This window comes from Colletes gigas, unplaced genomic scaffold, assembly GCF_013123115.1.
Source record: "Colletes gigas isolate AHSC1104 unplaced genomic scaffold, ASM1312311v1 Colletes_gigas_Sc00003, whole genome shotgun sequence".
In the NCBI taxonomy this organism is placed as follows: Eukaryota; Metazoa; Arthropoda; class Insecta; order Hymenoptera; family Colletidae; genus Colletes; species Colletes gigas.
This window is the reverse complement of record NW_025106632.1, coordinates 10229091-10249922: the sequence shown is the minus strand read 5'-3', so window position 1 is coordinate 10249922 and position 20832 is coordinate 10229091. Positions and strand designations below refer to the sequence as shown.

The 20832-nt window shown below is 35.9% G+C and overlaps 2 protein-coding genes across 3 annotated transcripts; both read left to right on the top strand.

Annotated features, from left to right (window-relative positions):
- The first annotated feature begins 4854 nt into the window (after nucleotides 1–4854).
- LOC122404830 (cysteine dioxygenase type 1) lies at nucleotides 4855–9059 on the top strand. The gene is made up of 5 exons (XM_043409086.1): nucleotides 4855–5374; nucleotides 7427–7568; nucleotides 7638–7752; nucleotides 7827–7996; nucleotides 8078–9059. Exons 1-5 carry the CDS (start codon nucleotides 5145–5147, stop codon nucleotides 8111–8113), a joined length of 693 nt encoding a protein of 230 aa, XP_043265021.1. The 5' UTR covers nucleotides 4855–5144; the 3' UTR covers nucleotides 8114–9059.
- An 813-nt stretch (nucleotides 9060–9872) lies between these two features.
- Nucleotides 9873–19865, top strand: LOC122404813 (DNA topoisomerase 2). Of its 2 annotated transcripts, XM_043409058.1 has the most exons (24): nucleotides 9873–10113; nucleotides 11522–11851; nucleotides 11943–12186; nucleotides 12274–12660; nucleotides 12743–12982; nucleotides 13055–13160; nucleotides 13953–14105; nucleotides 14195–14364; nucleotides 14445–14655; nucleotides 14742–15330; nucleotides 15411–15642; nucleotides 15721–15920; nucleotides 16011–16146; nucleotides 16235–16534; nucleotides 16608–16616; nucleotides 16730–16963; nucleotides 17032–17220; nucleotides 17367–17490; nucleotides 17577–17723; nucleotides 17806–17884; nucleotides 17955–18034; nucleotides 18110–18223; nucleotides 18317–18435; nucleotides 18568–19865. In XM_043409058.1, exons 2-24 carry the CDS (start codon nucleotides 11550–11552, stop codon nucleotides 18715–18717), a joined length of 4515 nt encoding a protein of 1504 aa, XP_043264993.1. In that variant the 5' UTR covers nucleotides 9873–10113; nucleotides 11522–11549; the 3' UTR covers nucleotides 18718–19865. The 2 variants fall into 2 exon arrangements, with proteins under 2 accessions (XP_043264993.1, XP_043264994.1); XM_043409059.1 differs by lacking the exon at nucleotides 16608–16616.
- The last annotated feature ends 967 nt before the right edge of the window (nucleotides 19866–20832 follow it).

Here is a 20832-nt window from a genome sequence, read left to right as displayed (position 1 = left end):
GCCAATGCAAGGAGGCGAACATCAGCAACAGCGACGCGACGAACGACGATAAATCGGATCTGTCGTTTCAAAACACGAAGTTCGTTGTATGCGAAGAAGTTAAACCCTGCTCCTCGCTCTATCCTTTGAAGGATTCGTCGTACTCGGACAGCGAAGAATGGTCGTCGAAGTCTGTCGGTAGCAAGGACATGGAAAAACTGTTGCTGGATCAAAATCGCGGGGACGATTGGTCGCTCGAATTGAAATCCGTTCACAGTCGTCATCGGGGGAGTGATTCGAGGCGAGATCGCGACATTAACGGTGACGAAAGTTATAGAATGCAATCGAAAAGGAATTTCGAGAACGTTTGCAAATGCCAGAAGAAAGATCGGGACGCGCAAAGCTGTTATAAGAGCAAAAAACGATCCTGCAGGACGATGGAGAAGGAGGACTCGATGCAACCGTGGTCGATGTGTTGCATCGCGGAGGAAGAAGAGGAGAAAGAAGTATGCACTAACGTTAAAACGTCTCGCGAATCTATGGTATGTAGGAGGCCTGTCGAGCACACGCAGGAAGAGGTAACCGTTTGTCAAAGGACTTTGGAAAGTTCGAAAGAGTCTGAAACAACCGAGGAAGCGAACGTTTGTCGAAGAGCTTCGGAATTTTTGAAGGAAGAATCAATTAAAGTCGAGTCGAAAGAAAATGTAGTGAAATCGAAGGAGGAATCTTTGAAGGATACTGATCTCGCGAAGGCTCCGGAAGACGATGGAAAAAGTGTCGAGAAAGAACAGAGTAAAACGGAAAGGAAAGGAGCTTCTCTAAGTGGACGCACGACGCCATCTTCGTTGATGTTTCCAAAGTTGATAAGACCCGAGGCACGAGTGCTTAAATATATTTTACAGCAACAAGTGAAACCACCCGCGCAAGTTCCAGATAGGAAGAGCGCGACCGCCGCTTCGATTGGAAAGATGGACGCTCCGAAATCGTCGATCAAAGATACGGATGTGAAAAATGAGATCGACGCAGAGACGCCAGAGATAACGGAACCAGCTTACTTAAAGAAGTTCAATCTCCGCGAGCAACATAAATTCATGAAACCGGATATAGCGAAAGTCAAACAAACGCTTCCTGGAGAGCAAAGTAAACAGGTACTTCCCGTGATAACGGATGAAAGAAAATCGGAAGATAAGGAGGATCGGGAGGATAAGGCCACGAAGAAAACGTTCCAGGAAAAACTGAAAGATTTGTTTCTGATTAGAATGTTGAAGAAAGTTTCAGGGAAAACGGAACGTTCTGAGAAACGATTAGAGGAATCTACCGTGGAAGATAAGACCGAGAAAGAAAATTCAACCGATGTGGATGAAAAGACTATTCTTGAAGCAGATACCAAGGGGAATAAATTACCAACAAAATCTGAAATTGTAACGAGAAAAGCACGAAAACACAAGTTAAGTAAAGGAGAGGATAAACTTAACCCTGCTGTTAGTGCTCCTGAAAGGACATTTCCGTTCGAAGAAAATAGAAAATCCAGTGTAAATCTCGATCCTGGAAATACAGAAAACGTTAAGACGGACGAGAAAGAAACGATCGATGTAACTGAAGAGGCACAACGCAAGTCCAAATCGATAGACGCCAACAAACAAAGTACCGATCTCGAAGCAACGAACCAAGGAAAAGAGGTTCGAACACGATCTGAATCTCGTGTATTTCAAAAAGATCCCGACGTTAAACGGAAATCTGACGATCAAGAGAAGCTGGAATTCGAATCACGAAAATCTTCGGTACGGCCTGGAAAATTATCGAAAGAAGCGATCGCTGAGGAGCGTCCCGACCTGGAGAAAGAACCACTGACCGTGTGCATGCAATGCGTTCAACGAAGATTGTTGACGAAAGGGTCGAGGCAATCTACAGTTACGCAGCACGAACAGCCCCACGAATTATTAGAGCCTCGCACGATATGCACGAATCTGAAATTTCCACGCTGTGCCGGCGTTGGTGACAATTTCAGCGTCGACGGTGGAAGGCTTGAGGGAAGCAAGTGCAATTGCTGTTATCTACCAACGTCGCAGTGCAACAACAGACTCACGGATTATCCAAAAAGTTGTTTGAAGAAGGAGAGGCAATTCTGTCGTGCTGGTTCCAGGGAAAACAGTTGCTCGATTTTCTATCACGATAACAGAAGCTGGGAGGAGTGTGATTGTAGGAGAGTAATCACCTGCGACGATTGTTGCAGACCGAGAAACGAATGCAGGTGAAATATATTTTATGATAAAACGTTACCTCTCGTACTCGACACCAGAGGGCTACGCTTTTGTCTCTCTTGCAATCGCTCGACTAAGGCAGGGGCTGCTAGGATTGCCTTATTAATTAATCAATGAGTCCATTTTCCTTCCCTTTTCTGTCTTCCTACGGGTTTTCCTCCACCAAGCAGAAGCGCGCCACAAATATTTGATATCTGAAAATATATATGGAACTTTATAATCTCTAATTTGACCTATTTACATTATCGTTGCGCAATGCCTCATGTATATACACACATGTATCTTATGTAAGATTTATGTAAGTTAATTATCTGTGTAGATTAAACGTTCCCCGCTCTCTCGCGTTATTACACGCTATAGATCACGTTGCTTTCGATTTTTAACAAACGTACAATCAATCTTAATTATCATCTTACAGTTGCAGACTGACGATAACATGCGCGAATTGCTGCAAACCGAAAAACGAGTGCAGCTGCAAGTCCGTTTGCAATACAAGGAACGCCTGTAGCTGCGCGAAATCGATGTTCTGCCTTTATTGCGATCATCCTCGCGAGAAATGCGCCTGCAGAGCTCCGTTACGAAGATGCTCGTGCTGCGAGCTGTCCATGGACCTGTGTATGTGCGAGGATCGTAAAACCTTCGCCGAGGGAAGACCGGTCCTTACCGAGCCCGACAACAAGCGCACCATGTACGTCACTGCCTGGAAGCCTAGAGAAGAAGTGAGACGTTACTTTTCCAGAAATTTAGAGAATCGTCGGGTCGATTCCATCAACGAGTGCCGCTGCCACGAGAAGCTAAAGTCACGAAAATCGGACGATCTGCCTTATCAGCGGCTGAGCGTTTTCTCGGACGTGATGGACGAGTTGCAGCAGAAGATCAGCGAATCGACGTGCTGCACGCAGTGTAGAAAGGTTCCCTGTTGTTGCAACAACAAGGCTGAGAGGGACGAGGGAAGGGACGAGAGAAAGATGAAATATTGTGTCAGGTAAAACGCGAGTTCCACGGACGTTCTCGAGAGTTTTCGCTCATACCTTTCTCTTCTTTCGTTTGTTCGTTTGTTCGCGTTGCAGTCCGAAAACGAGACGAAAAATCGTGGCTGTGTGCGTGGACAAGCCGAAGGGCAAGTCGCCGATCGTCTGCAAGTGCGACGTTGGCCAAGCGAAAAGCGACAAGCACAGGAAGGCGACGGCGCCGCTTTGTTGCGCTTGCAAGTCGACGCCGTGCAGATGCAGGAAATCGAAATCGAGCCAGAAGAGACCGAGAGCAAAGTGTTACTATTGCAAAAGCTCGCCGTGCGTGTAAGTAGCGTGCGCGACACGGTTGTAGGTGAGGCTGGAGAAAAGTAAACCGAAAGAAAACGATAGATACTTCGCGCCGCCTCGTCCCGAACCGTAGATCTGGTACTTCCAGTTGCTGATCTTTTATTACATTCCTTGCTATAGCTGCATTACGGGCAGAGAACGCGGCAAACCGAGGCCGTGCAGGTGCGCTGATTCACCTTGCCGTACGAAAGAAAAGGAAATCGCGCCATGTGGTAAAACATCCACGAAACCGAAGAACAACGAGGAAAAGATAATTTGTGTCCGCTGACGCGTCACCTGCGGTTACCTCACAACGGGGACACGTATCGACGACCCGAACGAGATTTTCAAACGAAAAACAAAGCACTTCCGACTCCCAATCAAACGATATCGTATAGAAATCGTATCAAACACGAGACTCGAACAAACACACATTGCTATACGTCGCAACATTTTATTGTAAACACTGTGTCTTTGCTCGGATCATTAATCTTTCATTAAGGTTGAAATAATCACAGTTACGTTCATTTAAAGGAGATTCGAATCGGTGTCAAATAAACGTATACTTATGCTTATTTATGTGGAAATTATTGTTCTACTTTCGACGTTTGTATGACTGAAAACGCCTATTAAAATATTTTTTGCAGTCAAATTGGTACACGAAAATGAATTTGACAATTTTAAGGATTGAAAAGTTAATTGTCGTCATTTCATCGACAATATTTTCAAACACTTTCATCGTTACGTCTTATGAAATAGAATAAACAAGAATTCCGCTAGTATTCGAATCATATTTAGATTCACTGGGAATAACAAGAAACATACGTTGCCGCGCTGTATAGTAAGTAAAACAAATAGTTAATTTTTGAAACGAGAAGATAGCTTTGTACCAAGGGACGACCACTATGTTCATATAAGCTATAATCCATAAACATAACGAAGCTTGAAAATTAGCCTATTTGAATGCACCTGTATTGCCGCCCAATACGACGTTCAATAATATTCGAAACGCGTTAAAATCTACGGTTCAAGAATGTTTCTAACTTGTATAAAGTTACCAGAGAATTTTATTATTTATTTCTGATTAGTTCAATTTCTTTATTAAGCTCGAAGAACTGTTTACGATTGGGTAATAGCAAGCGTCGACCTCTTCATTTTTACCAAGCACCAGTTTGAGAAACACCCGATAACACGATCGTCACAACAGCCATAACATCTAAACAGTTAGTTTACGATCGTACACAAAGTATTTAAATCTGTTTAAAACGCCGCCGGGAGAAGGGGGTATCTTACGCCTCGTATAAGACGCTGTCTCCCCTGTTTTACTAGACCGGTACGAGCCGTAGACCGGTAACGTGGTCTTGTTTCGTTAATCGCGCTCCTCGTTCCCTTGCGCTTTCAATCTCATCCACATTCTTTCGCTGGTTTAAAACAAACCCTGGGTCCAGTGCATCGACGTTCTTTCTCCCGTTCTCTCGCGCGAAATACACTTTCATTTTCATATTTTCATACGAATCTTCTCGCGCGAGTGTGACAAGATCGTTCCGGAGGAGAAAGTAAGTTCGAACCGAACGGGGAAACATAACTGAACAATCGAAGGAAAATGCAAGACTACAGTGAGGATTCTGGATTACTCTGTGCCTCACGCGATAAGCTCTACAACGATAAGAACTCCCACGAACAGAAGGTGTCAACCCTTCGCGAGCTTATAGATGCTCTGCACGAAGCTTTCGAGACCGACAATGTAAACATCGACCTGGTCCAGGACCTTATGGCCTCCTACAGAAGCAACCCTTTGGAATGGAAGAAATATGCGAAATTTGATAGATACAGGTAACATTTAGGATATACATCAATATCTCTGATATACTAATCAGTAGATATGAGACATTCCATCGAGAACAATACTGTAATTTGTCTCAACGATGATTCGCGATTAAATTACCACAGAAGTCCGTTGACAAATATGAGGCGGGCATGGACTTTTTTTTTAAATTACCAAATTGAGCTATATTTTTATCAGCTGGTACTTTTCCTGCGCCACGAACAAGATTATTTTTTAGTTTTATTTGGCGACTTTGTTTATCAAATAATACCAACAAACCCAATCAGACGTACTGCAACCTGTTAATAGTTAAATGTTTAAAATGTGTGAAATTAGCCAACTGATTGAAGACTCTCGATTGTTTTGCGCGTCTCACCGTTCACGAACGATCGAACATCTTGGTAAATATATACTCGGTCGTCGTGCAAGTAGAACACGAACAACTGCGTCGGAATTGTAGAATGAATTTGACGCGACGAAGTTCATGATAGGTTATCGGCCGTCACGGTTTCTCCAATCCCGATCCGTCTCGTAAATTTTCTGTTTCGTCCGTGAAACGAGCAGCCTTGAACGACCGAGGATGCAACGAAGCTTCGCCCCAAGAACGAATCGCGCTGTACGAGAAAAGTAAATGACCCCATGAAAAAAAAAAAAAAAAGGAAAAACGACGTAAATTAAGTATTACTGCGAGCGTTGACGTCCTTATCAACCGGGTAACCCCGTATCGATAGAAATATACTGGTTACGCATGCAACATTTCGCGAAATCACATTTTTCAAAACACGAAAGACATATAGAGGCCGTAACGCGAGCATTGAAAGCGATCTGTTTATACACGAACGCGAAACCGATAAGAGAGAGGGTTCCAGAATCGTTCCCGTTTGATACGAATAATGACTCGAAAGCAAACGACAACAAACAAACCGCGCGATCGCAAATGCGTTCCGTTGACGCGTATTTTGTCGTGAAACTATCGGAAACGATTAATCGTCGACAGATAACGTATCGATAAGTTCGTCCCTCGATCTTGTTACAATTAAACTCCCCAAATCGATCGATACGAACGGAATTGTTACGAAAGCTGACGCGTACGCTCTACATTTTATAGTTCAAAGGCCAAATTGCCGGGTGAATTTTAATCGACTTTCCATCTTGTTCGCGCGAAACGGAACGGGTCGATCTGGTATGAAAATTGTCTCGCGAATTATAAAGATAACGACTATGTCGGACGTAATAATATAAGATTATGGCACGTAACAGCTGACACGGTCGGTTTCCACACGACGCGCGAAAGTATGGAAACTGCATCCCACGTGGGCACAATATTTGCACAAAGTAAGGTGCACTATTTAGAGCAAATAAGATAACGTTTACCAAACACATTTGCAAAATAATTGATCAAAATCTATTAACGATCGACGTTGTTCACTTGTTTTCCACAATGTTTAACCGAACCGATAAAATGACTTTTTTCGGTTGATTTTACGGAGAATACCTCTCTCTTTTCCGTCTTGCTCGAATAATTATATCCACGAAAGAACGGACCCGATCGAAATGGTCCGACATCGTTGCAATCTGAGGCTAAGTATGCGGAACGCTTTAGAGTCTGTGTGTATTGCACATAAATCAGTGGTGTACGTTCGGTGAACGGCTGGTTACACACACTTTCCACGTATGCCTCCCCCTCCCCCCCTTCTCGCCACTTACAACATTACACTTGAGCCAGAACATCGGTTCCTCGACACGCGACACTCGTCCGATCGAAAGCAACGAATGACGAGAATTTTTCACACAGCCAAGAGAAAGACCGATCGACCAATTTAACAAACGTGAAAATGTTTGAAAAGATTCTCACAGGACTATTGCGATTCTCTTTTAACATCCATCGATAAATCTTACGACACGCTTAGGATCAATTTTTACGATCGAGTACAACAGAAATCCTTGAGGAACGTTTTCCTGTTTCACACTGCTAATTGATAGTAATTAATTATCCTTCAACGTTATCCACTATTGCTCATATCCTTAAATGGAACAAAAGTATGTGTCATTCTGTTCAGATATACAAGGAACTTAGTTGACGAAGGAAATGGAAGGTTCAACCTCATGGTTTTGTGTTGGGGAGAAGGTCACGGATCAGCCATACACGATCACGCTAATGCACATTGTGTGATGAAAATCCTCCAGGGTGAACTTTGCGAGGTATCAAGAAATATTTTGTTCCTCTCGCGTTTATACCGGGCAATTGTCTAAAACGCCATCTTTCCATAGACGAGATACGCGTGGCCTGTGAAACACGAAAATAATAAAGAAAATGATGAACCGGAAGAACTGAAAGAATTAGTGAGAAACACCGTTGGTCTCAACGAAATATGTTACATCAATGGTACGGTTTTTGTTCTAAATAAATAGAAACTTTGTACGTTTCCCCGTGACTTTAAATAAAAATACATTTTATAGATTCTTTGGGACTTCATCGAGTTGAAAATCCGAGCGCTGTGAATCCTGCAGTTTCGTTGCATTTATATTCCCCGCCGTTCAATTCGTGTTCGGTTTTCAATAAACAAACTGGACAAAGGAGCTCCAGCAAAGTCACTTTCTGGTCCATATACGGAGAAAAGAGAAACCGAGTAAAATTATTGATATTCTTTTTTCTAATAATTATAAAAATAGAAAAGTTAAATTGCAACTAACATTATTTTAATCTGCAGGAAATTCAAGATGCCAGGTGTCCTGAAGACAATTAATACGCTAAACGTGACACACTACGACAACAATTATAGTAGAAATTTTTCCTAAGTTGAACGAAATGAATTTTAAAATTTAGTGAAACTAGTATATAAGTATATAAAATATTAAGTACTTAAATGTATATTTATAAGGACTTCTATACCCTTCTGTGTATTTCGCTCAATAATTGTGACGTCCCCTGAATTTTTACACATAACTTGACAATACTATTTTAGAATGTTGTATAAACGAAGTATGTAAAAATAGAAGATTAATTTAATATTTTCTTGTTTTGTCTGGACACTGACCGATTATTATATTATGGAGTTTACAACCAACGAATATTAAATTAAAAGATAATGTAAATATACATACATATATTATCTATTTGTTCTAATAAATTAGAAGATGTTATCATACTCCGTTTGAATTCCGTTAAAATTGATCGTCAAGTGTTATGGCGACTGTAGCGCGCCATTTTCGTTCGAATACCAATCGGTCATCTATGACAAAAAGAGACGCACATTGAACTAGAATTGAGTCTGAAACATTTTGCGAAGGATTATGATTTAATTGTTACATGTGTATTAACGAATATCGATTCAATTTTTAATTAAAAGTATATACAGTAAATAAACAGAAAATAAACTTAACCTGTAACAAATATGTAGAAGATATTAACATATAAAGCATACTTTTGTATTTGTAGGAAATGGGAAGATCGATTCTGAGTTAAGGAAAATGTAAACAATGTCGAGTAACGTTTATTTACCACGTACTTTTAGCTCTGTAAACTACCTCATTTTGAAGTGCGCGGCACAAATGATAATTATGTACGCGGGATAACTTGTCAGGTGGTGAATTATATGATTGGTGGGAAAAAGTCGAATTTACGCACTGAAATATGTATTTCTAATAAACTGTTAAATATCACAGAACATTGTATCTTAAATAATATTGAATAATGTAGTCGTGGCCGTCGCAAAATAGAAACTAGGAATGAAAAAACGAAGATATCAGACCAAACGGTTCGATTCTCCTATGATTCATTGTCAACGTAATTATTTTAGTATCACATTTAGTGAGGATTAAATTGATCCAACAATTGGTCTTTAAGAATAAATATACTCGATCTGTGACTATATTTAAATACATACCTATGATGAAGCTACCTACATATGGATACGAAATATAGATACTGAACGAAACTAATATTTGAATCGTCGATAGCGACCGGTACTACAATACATTTATTTCGGAGAATATAGAAAGGAAACAAGTATCAAGAACTATGCCCTAATAATTAGGTATGGAATACAACACTTCTGATTGGTTTATATCCTAAGGCCGCGTATTCACTTACCATGCAATCGCAAACTGCTCGTCACAAATACGGACTATAATACAGTTACTGCATCACACACTTTCTCACACAATTTCGCACATAAATGAGACAAATTAAACAAAATTACAATTTTACAATGAAAAAGTACATCAGATCAAATATATAAAGATATCAAATAAAGTAATGGAAGTTAAAATTAATTTATTAACACGCTACGCGTCGAACCTACGATCTGTCTGGGCAAAAGCACAATGGACCAATGGGATTCAGTCGTGGTCACAATTTAGTTCGGCGTGTTGAAATAGAAGATGGAAGCAGAGGGAGCTACTGTTCGAGACTTTGACCTCACACCAATCACAGTTGACAACGAGATTTGTGTTCTTTCGACTTAAGGCCTTCTAGCACTGTTCAAACTCTTACAGGCGTCCCAACCGTCACTGTGAGTTACAGGTATAATTCGCTTACAATAGCTGTTTCACTATCTTGTAGGCAGCTTCGGATGAGGGTTAAGACAAAAGGCAACAAGGCAAATAGTTTGTGCGATGACTAATTAATTTTAGGCAGTTATTAACTGCGGTACGCCGTTTATTAATTTTAGTCCTACTTAGTAAACTATACTTGTGCAATTTTCGGTTGCCGACGCTACTTCGTTTCATCTCAATTTTACCGAAGGTAAGTGGGCTAAAGGTAGGAATAATCTCGTAATCCAAAATTTCATCTAAAAATATTAATTTTCTTTTCGAAAACCATTTAATATTTGTATATAGATTTAATTTCTGAAAAAACAGATGTTTATGCTAAATTGGCATCTTCTTCCATACTGGCCAATTACACAGTGGATATTTTCCCGCCATATTAGCAAAACTTGCTTCGGGTACGAAAGTGTTTTTAGTAAATACCGATTCTAGTATTTCGTGTTGAGTAAAATTTATTACCTATAATAGAGTACATTTATATTTTGTTTATACATAACATTTATTGCAATTAAAATTGACACGATAGAATAGTATTCCGTGATTTTCACATGTTGAATATCAAAGCTTACATTAAAAAGAATTAGAAATAAATAAAGTAAGACTTGATTAAATGAACACTAAAGTTTGTAATTTCTTGATTATCAATGGCTTTTGTTTTCTAATGTGCTGAAAAAAGCTACATATGTATTGTATATGTATGTATATGTAAATATTGTATATATTGTGAAGTGTTCTTGCATATAAGCTTTCTTATGATATTCTATTATAAAAGAAATTGGTTCAATTTTTGTAGGGTACATTGCCAAACTCACATACTACACATGATTCCTTTTTATTTTTATTTTTATAAGAAGTAGAATATGTTACTAAAATTCATTTGTATATTTCAAAAATATTGTATAAATAATAATGCAGAACTTGACATTGTGTAGTAATATTATACAATGTTTATTTGTTTACAGAAAAAGTACACTGTATTTTAAATAGTTTAGTGGCTGAGTTCGGTTTTCATTTTAAAGATAAATAACCCTGATTTTCCTATATCACTAGCTTGTTAAACAAAATAAAGATAATTAAGGTAAATGAGTATTTACAAAAACATTGCGTCCTTAAATCTTAACATATGTTATTGTTGAGCTTGGATATAATTGGACAATTCACATTAAATTTTATATACAGGGTACCCCAAGTTTTAATGTTTAAAATTTGTCAGTATATTTTATGGCACTAAGAAAAAATGTTTATAAACATGGGTCATTTAAAGGTTTATTAAAAAGTCATAACACAAATATGGAATACAAGTGGAATAGTAATCAATTTGTCGCTACTAAATTACAATTAATTTTGTTTTGTTTTCATTGTTTCATTGTACACTTTTATATTTTATAAATTACATTTTTTACTGATAAATATTCAATGTGTATAAAGCCGAATTAAAATTTTCTATATGTAAAATTAATTATGATTGTTAATATTGATACTTAAATAAAAGTAATTCTGAATATACGTGTAATATGTTTATTCTCATCTGTTATGTTTTAAAGTGTCTGTAACATATTTTTGTCCTGGCAATATGAAATTTAAGTAATTTTCCTGTTTTACAGTTGCATAAAAACTTCAACTTATAACATCATGAATACTGCGGTAGAAAATGGAGCTGATAACAATCCATCGAAGAAAAAAACCATTGAGGGGATTTATCAAAAAAAAACTCAATTGGAGCATATTTTATTACGTCCTGACACTTACATCGGTTCTATTGAACCTGTAACTGAAATGATGTGGGTTTATGACAAAGAGAAGGAAATGATGACGCAAAGGGAAGTAAAATATGTTCCTGGATTATACAAAATATTTGATGAGATTTTAGTAAATGCTGCGGATAATAAACAGAGAGATCCCAAAATGGACACAATTAAAATTGACATTAATCAGTACGTGATTACTTATTATGTAATCTGTAAATAATTAAAATATTCCTAATTAATAATTAAGAAACTAATAAAATACGATTTTAATTTGTAGAGAACAGAATATTATATCTGTTTGGAATAATGGCAAAGGTATCCCAGTGGTAATTCATAAAGATGAGAATATGTTTGTTCCTACAATGATATTTGGACATTTGTTAACATCGTCTAATTACGATGACGAAGAGGAAAAAGTAACCGGCGGTAGGAACGGTTTTGGTGCCAAATTGTGTAATATTTTTAGCCATCGTTTTACCGTGGAAACTTCGTCTAGGGAATATAGGAAATGTTTAAAACAAGTAATTATTTTATTAAAAGAAGTTTAAGATAGAAGCTTGTGTTTCTTATAATAATATGCATTCTACATAACATAATTCTATTTGTAGACATGGAGTAATAATATGGGATTAGCAAGTGAGCCCAGAGTTAAGACATCTAGCGGGGAAGATTTTACAAGGGTCATATTTTCACCAGATTTAGCAAAATTTAAAATGCAATCTCTAGATGATGATATAGTTGCTATCATGTCTCGACGAGCATTTGATGTAGCCGCTTCCACTAGTGGTGTTAAAGTATTTCTGAATGGCACTAGGGTTCCTGTTAAAAATTTTAAGGAATATATTGATTTGTATATTAAAGACAAAACAGATGATATTGGTAATCCTTTGAAGATTGTATACGAACATTGTGGACCTCGCTGGGAAGTCGCTGTTACTACATCTGATAAGGGCTTCCAGCAAATGTCTTTTGTAAACAGTATTGCGACAACAAAGGTAAAATGTTTAAGAAAGTAAAAGAAGGGAACTATTGTTTTATAATAAACTGAAGATCTTAAAAGTGTTTTTTTGTAAATAGGGCGGACGACATGTAGATCATGTTACTGAATTAATAGTAAAGCAGCTGACAGAAACGTTAAAGAAGAAAAACAAGGCAGGAGTCACAATCAAGCCATTCCAAATAAAGAATCATCTATGGATTTTTGTCAATTGTCTCATCAACAACCCTACGTTTGATTCACAAACTAAGGAGCATATGACATTGCAAGCTAAAAGTTTTGGCTCAAAATGCGTATTTCCTGATAAATTTATTACAAATGTAAATATTAAATTTCAATTTTACTGATACAATGTTTTTATACATTTATGATGAATTTTTAATTATATATAGGTAACAAAAATGGGCATTGTTGAAGCAGTTTTAACATGGGCGAAATTTAAAGCTGATAGCCAATTACAAAAGTTGGGGCCTAAGTCGAAGCAAAGAAAGTTGCAAGGTAAATTCTGTAAATAAAATATACATACAAACATATAGGATTAACTATAATAATCTGATTGTGTAAAATCTGCAGAACCGCGTTCTCTAAGTGAAATCTTTTTTGTGTAGATTATACGCTACATTTACGTGTTGAGAAGGAAATTGTTACAATTCCAAGAGTTTTATATCGATAGATTCCTGTCATTTTTGCTCCTTGTTTTATGCTGATGCAAAGATTCGCTATCACTGCTATTAACACCAAAATTTTGTTTGTATTTCATTGTCGAAGGTCTAACAGTTCTGTTGTAGCGTCTTGTGGAACTTTTCCCTTTCATATACTCTTAAAACGATTCGCTCAATGTTTCTTGTAAAGGGCGTGTGTCGGTTAGGAAATATTTTGTCATACGATTTTGAGACTATACAGAAATTTTTACGCTGTCCAAGAATAAGGAAGCGTTGACACTCGCTTGTTGATATCATCAGTCTTCATTCGCTCACAATGTAGTACTAATCTAACATTTCAAAGTAGTAGGAAATACGATACAACGTATATTGTAGTACAGTAATGCCCGCTTAACCGTCCGCGGCCGGTCCCGAGCGCGGACGCTTAAGCGGGCAGGTCACTTCTACGAATTCAACTGAGACAAGGAAAGAGGCTGAGTGTGAGTAAGATATAATAGTGAGATACAATAGAATGTATCGATAACGACCGGCGTCAAGTTACGCTCGACGCTCGCTTTCAAGATTGGGTGGGGATAACCGCAGACGCTTAAATGGGCATTACTGTATTTGGTGTAATTTTGTATTTTAGGAATACCAAAATTAGAAGATGCTAATGATGCTGGAACTTGCAGATCGCTCGAATGCACACTCATATTAACTGAGGGAGATTCAGCTAAGACCATGGCTGTATCTGGTCTTTCCTCAATAGGTAGAGATAAATATGGAATATTTCCTCTAAGAGGTAAGTAGATGTAAACATTTAATAAGGCCATTAATATTGGACCAATTAATGGTACTAATTGTATCACTATTATTTATGAAAATCACTAGGTAAGATTTTAAATGTACGGGAAGCGACTCACAAACAAATTTTGGAAAATGTCGAAATTAATAATTTGATAAAGATTCTTGGTCTTCAATATAAAAAGAAATATGAAACTCATGATGATTTAAAAACATTACGTTATGGAAAGATGATGATAATGACGGATCAGGATCAGGTTAATTTTTTAATAAATTCAGTTTTTCAGTAACTGTTGTGTATCTGTACAATAATTATGCGACACTTGTATTTATGTAGGATGGTTCCCATATCAAGGGATTGTTAATCAATTTTATTCATCACAATTGGCCTTCATTACTGAGGGTAAATTTTGTGGAGGAATTTATTACACCTATCGTTAAAGCATCAAAGGGAAACCAAGTATTAAGCTTTTTCTCTCTGCCGGAATTTCAAAAATGGAAAACAGAAACAAACAATTATCATACGTATAGAATCAAGTACTACAAAGGTTTTTATTTTTCATCTTTTGTAAAACTTCGCATCTTCGTATTTATTTCGAATTGTACGATAGCATATTCATTTCCCTCGATATAGGTTTGGGTACCTCTACTGCTAAAGAGGCAAAAGAATATTTTCAAAATATGACTAGACATAGAATTCTATTTAGATATGATGGGGACCAGGATGATCAAAATATCATCATGGCCTTCAGTAAAAAATGCGTCGACCAACGTAAAGATTGGTTAACGAATTATATGGATGAAACAAAAAGAAGAAAAGATATTGGACTTGGGGAGCGTTTTCTTTATGAAAAAGATACACGTACCGTATCATTCTCGGATTTCATTAATGTTGAATTAGTTTTATACAGTAACTACGACAATGTACGATCCATACCGAACGCGATGGACGGTTTAAAGCCGGGACAAAGGAAAGTTTTATACACGTGTTTAAAACGAAACGACAAACGCGAAGTTAAAGTTGCTCAGTTAGCTGGTTCGGTTGCTGAACATTCAGCATACCACCACGGCGAAGTTTCTCTGATGTCGACTATTGTCGGTCTGGCACAGAACTTCGTAGGCAGTAATAATATTAATTTACTTCAACCCATTGGTCAGTTTGGTACTAGGCTATCCGGAGGAAAAGATTCGGCCAGTCCTCGATATATCTTCACAATGCTTAGGTACTTGAATTTTTATTTTATGTAACAGTTATAAATAAAAAAGAACAGTTAACATATTTTTCCTTTTCCTATTACCACAGTCCATTAGCGAGATTTATATTTAACAAATATGACGAACCATTACTGAAATATGAATATGATGATAATCAAAAAATTGAACCTGTCTATTATGTACCAACTATACCAATGGTATTGATAAATGGTGCTGATGGCATTGGTACTGGTTGGATGACAAAAATACCGAATTACAACCCTAGAGAGATCATTGAAAATTTGTACAGAATGATGGATGGCGCTGAACCAAAACCAATGGTAGTTATATTTATTAAGAACGTGTTTTCTATACATTATTTTGATATATTTTATTAATTTTTTTCGTTTTCTATGTAGATACCCTATTACAAAAACTTCAAAGGAGTAATAGAGAGTTGTGGAGATTATCGGTATGTTCTTAATGGTGAAGTCTCAGTAATTGGAGCAGATAAAGTTGAAATTACAGAGCTACCAGTTGGAGTATGGACACAAGCGTATAAAGAATCAGTTTTAGAGCCAATGTTACACGGAAGCGATAAAACACCGTCTATTATTACGTAAATATAATAGTATTATTAACTAAATATTGTAAATTAATCAAACAAGTACGAAACAGTCATTGTTCGTTTCTCGGAATATTATTATAGAGATTACAAGGAATACAACACGGATACGGCAGTACACTTTGTGGTGACTTTAAATCGCGATAAGTTAGTAGAATTAGAGAGAGATGGTCTTCACAAAACGTTCAAATTGCAAACAACAATGGCGATTACATCCATGGTAAATATTTTGCACGCCTTATTAAAAATAAATAATAAGATATAAAATGTTATTAATTGCATAATAAATTATATTTATTTTTACGTAGTGTGCATTCGATGCGAATCAATGCCTTCAGAGGTATGAGAGTGTTACTCAAATTTTGAGAAGTTTCTATAAAGTGAGACTGGAATTGTACCACAAAAGGAAAGATTATTTAGAGGGTATACTGCAAGCGGAGGCATCTAAACTTTCAAATCAAGCAAGATTTATTTTAGAGAAATGCGATGGCACTATAGTAATAGAAAATAAAAAGAAGAAGGATATGATAGCTGAATTAATTAGACGGGAGTATGTATCCGATCCAGTAGTGGCTTGGAAATTATCACAAAATAGAGAAGAAGTTTTGGTAAGTACTGTACCTTTACTTTAAGCGATTATCTGCAATGATGCATTTAAGCTTAATTGTTATGCTACGTTAGGAAGCTCAAGTAAGTGGTGGGAAGAAATTGGAGTAAAAAACACGAAATAGAATTTTAATTCTAACTTGTTTTAATCTTAATGCACGCGTATATATACAAATAATTGTGTAATATATTGATAGGAAGAAATAGCCGAAAATGTTGATGATGAAGAGGCTGCATTACCTACTGTCATAGCAAAAGAAAATTTTGATTATCTGCTAGGAATGACGTTGTGGAGTCTTACACAAGAAAAGAAAGACGAATTATTACGCCAGAGAGACGAAAAATTAGCAGAATTGAAAAGATTACAAGCTCGTTCGCCTGTTTCTTTATGGAAAGAGGATTTAAACAATCTATTAAGTGAATTAAATAAGGTAAGTAGATGTTGTCTAACATCGTAGAATGTCTAACAAAGCTTTACTCCTGTTTCATATTTTATTAGCTTGAAGATAAAGAAAAAAAGGAAGATTTGAAAATGTCTAAACTTATCAAAAAGCCGCCATCAAAAATTTATGCTTCGAACTCTATACGTAGAGTAATTCCTACAATCGATATAGAATTGAAAAAAAAAATCGAAAAAGCTGAAATCGTATCCAAAGATAAGAAGGAAGGCATTAAAAAACAGCCAAGGGTAATGTAACAAGTTATCAAATTATTATTTAAATATTTTTGCTATCTATTTATATATAATAATTATTTACATATAAAACATTTCTTTTACGCATAAAATGTTTTATGTAAGTTAGACATAAAAATTTATGTAAACATTATATGTAGGGAAAGAAAGAACCAATAGAGGAGAAAGATGAATTTGATATCTTGGTGGAATCGAACGCAAAATCTTTGTGTGAAAGGATAAACATTATTCCAGAAAAAGGAGACAAAAAAGCAAGTGGTAAAAGTATGTATACACAAAATTATAATAAAATAAAGATAGAGGCTTACACAGATCATTATATGCAACGTTTTCTGTAATGTTTCGATTAGAATTAAAACAAACAACATTGCATTTTAAAAAAAACGCCAGAAAAGGTGATAAAAGGAAGATAAACTCTGGTGGTGAAAGTCATGATGAGATTGATTTTAGTAGTATTTCACCTCCTCCAGAACCTCGTTTATCCCGTAGAAATACAGGTATTAATTGTCATGTTTTAATATTAAATAATGCATATACATATAAAGTTAATATTTTTTAATTAAATTTTGAACGCGACAGCTAAGAAAAACTACAGTTTTGATTCTGAGTCTTCATTGAGCGACGAACCGACTAATCATCATTCGTCGGATTCAGATCAGTGAGTTCATTTCATAATTTTACAGATACGAAAAAATAAAATACATTTCTATTAATTATTTTTCTTTTAGAAAAATGAAATCCGCTACAATAACAAATAGTGATTCTGATGATATCTTTAACATAAATAAGAAGGCACCACTACCGAAATGTAAGTAAATTAATATAAGCAATTAAAAATTCTCTTCATTTGGTACTGATTTAATAATGTTTTTGTTTCTAATAGTAAGTTCAGAAGAACTTTTTGACTCCCTGGTCAGTGGTTCTTCGGCAGAAAAACAACAGAAACTACCATTTGTTATGTCATCCAGTGAAGAGATATTCACATCTCCGACAAAAGGTACTAAAGTTTCTTAATAATACTTTAGTAATTGTAAACGTATTTATGTATCATATTGTTTATTTATACTATAATTTGTTGTTCATAATTTAGCACCTGTTAAAAAGAAGGCTGAAAATGGAGGCAAAAGGGGAAAAATACGATTTAAGACAAAGGTATTTTCTTCTGATTCGGACTCCGAAGAACAAACGTTCTCTAGCAAAGAAGCTCCTGTGAGTAACGATACATTTCATAAATTATTGAATAAGAATTTATTATTTTAAATATAATTAATAGAAAGTAAAAATTGTTATGATATATACATTTCTGAACATTAATACGTTTTTTATAATTTAATGATACAGGCAAAGAAAAGGAAGAAGAAGACCGAGCCGCAGCAGGATAATATTGCCAGGATAGAAGAAACTTCTTCAGTTCCAGCGCCGAGAAATAACTCTGGTCGTACTCGTAAACCAGTTTCATATGCTGTAGACTCGGATGACGATTCTTCTTAAATGATTTTATTCGCGCAAGTTTTCAGTTGAATTATAATTCAGATTGTTAACATTATTTTATATTATCAATAAACCAGATTATTTTATGTTAATAACGGTACACAATCTGAAATACAATTCAACTGAATGAATATACATACATTCAGTACATGTACATGCACAGTGTTCCTACGTTAAATGTGAAAACGGACCTTATGTTAACGTTACAAAGCCAGTGAAGCGATTAATGCGGCGGACATGATGTTTGATCACACCCAAGTAAGTGGCGACACTTATCTATAATACGGTTTCACATCGAACATAAAGTCAAAACTTTTATTTACATTCGTTTTGTACAAAATTGTAGAGATGTTAGAAAAAAAAATAGATTCTTGACAAACTTTACATTCACTGTATATGTCATGTGATGTAGTGCAATATTATGTTTGGGAATTTATTTATTTTATTAAAAGATAAAGTAAAGAACAAGTCTGACATCAAGTTGAAGTATAGATTTAAATAAAGCTAAGTCAGGGGTTAGCTTAGCTTTGTTAATATTATTTTATATAATACTCTTGAAGAGTTTGAAGCAAGCGGTAACGTACAAAAAAACGTTACCCTCTTGCGTTGAGATTGGGGACACACGAGCGTTAATGTGACTCTTCGGTCCCGAGTAATACATTTAAGGTGGGAATACTGTATAAAAGAATGTATGTACGTGTACGTGACGCACTACCTGTCAATAGTGTGAGAGCCGTCCGTGTAGGGCCGTATGTTTTTCAATCCAAATTGGAAATAACGCAAAATTATTAACACCACATGCTCTTACAAACGTACCAACTGTCATTCAAAAGCACAGATGTAATACACTCACAATAACTATGCGTAGCAGTTGTCTATACAGCTTAATTTATATTTATCTTCGTAATTCTATAGATGTGATTGCAATGAAGTTCGTGCATTTATCATGCATTGAACGTTCGATATTAAACTGCGTTGTATATATTCTTTAAAGATTTAATTATAATTTTAATTCGCCAAATATGTTTTACTTATTTTTTCATGTATCGGATTCACATTTTTTAACGAAACATAATTATCGTTTACGTATATATATATTTACTTGTTAGAGATATTTTTCGTATCCGTAATAAATGATGTATCTTGAATATACGAGGTACTTATTGTAACGTGTGAAAACAATTGTATCAATTAACACGTATAATTCTTTCGTTCAATATTGAAGTAAAATAAAGGAAAAAACGAAATAATACCACAAAACATTCTGTTCAATATTTTCTTAACATTGTATATTAATAATTTACCTTTCTGACCTATTTCAAAGATTTTTGTCAAAAAGTGAGGTATGTTTGACATTAAACGTTCTAATTTAATGTTTTGATTTCTCGGTTTTGCTCTTAGTTCCTCGTTTCGAAATAATTTGTAAAAACAATGATTAATTTCTAGCACGGCATAATTTAATATTGAAATGTTATTTATATAAAAAAAAGAAATGAATACAAAATTAAAAGCTTTAAAAAAGAATAGCATCATTGTGCATACGAACAGATTTCAATAATATTAGTAATTGTACTGTATACACATGTCAAAGAAAGAAATCAGGTTGTTATTCACGACATTAAAGTTTAAGTTGTTAATTTTAACATTATTTATTGACAAATGATTGCCTCATGTTTTGTACAAAATTCTCTTTCCCTGTAACTTCCTTTTTTGTTCCTTACTGGGATCCAACTGTACCCTAAATTCTAGTTAAGTGTATACGACATTGATCATGCGTTCCAGTGCGCATGATGTAAAATTCCCATGAAAGTCCATCACTGTAGGTGAGCTTGGTATCTCACACAAATTCAGGAAATCGAGAAAGAAGGCGAGTGTAAGCCTTTCCTTCTTGCTTTTGTAACAGCTGAAATTCGACGTCGCGTCAACGGTATACAATTTCGAATCTCGACTGTCCAGGCATTTTTACTTTCTGACCTACGTATGCGTACACCATAAACGAAGTACAGAATAGACCTATCGTTTAATGAGATTTCGTAATACATGAATTAATATACAAACTTCGTAAAATATCAATGGTTTTAGAGCAATCTTTTCGTTTATAAAACGGTGGCTTTA

Coding starts and splice junctions, on each gene's coding strand:
- LOC122404813 (XM_043409058.1), top strand. CDS start 11,550: ATGAATACTGCGGTAGAAAATGGAGCTGATAACAATCCATCGAAGAAA. Junction 14,656..14,741: donor TAGAATCAAGTACTACAAAG/GTTTTTATTTTT, acceptor CCCTCGATATAG/GTTTGGGTACCTCTACTGCT. Junction 15,643..15,720: donor GCGCTGAACCAAAACCAATG/GTAGTTATATTT, acceptor TTTTCTATGTAG/ATACCCTATTACAAAAACTT.
- LOC122404830 (XM_043409086.1), top strand. CDS start 5,145: ATGCAAGACTACAGTGAGGATTCTGGATTACTCTGTGCCTCACGCGAT. Junction 7,753..7,826: donor CGAAATATGTTACATCAATG/GTACGGTTTTTG, acceptor TACATTTTATAG/ATTCTTTGGGACTTCATCGA. Junction 7,997..8,077: donor ACGGAGAAAAGAGAAACCGA/GTAAAATTATTG, acceptor TTTAATCTGCAG/GAAATTCAAGATGCCAGGTG.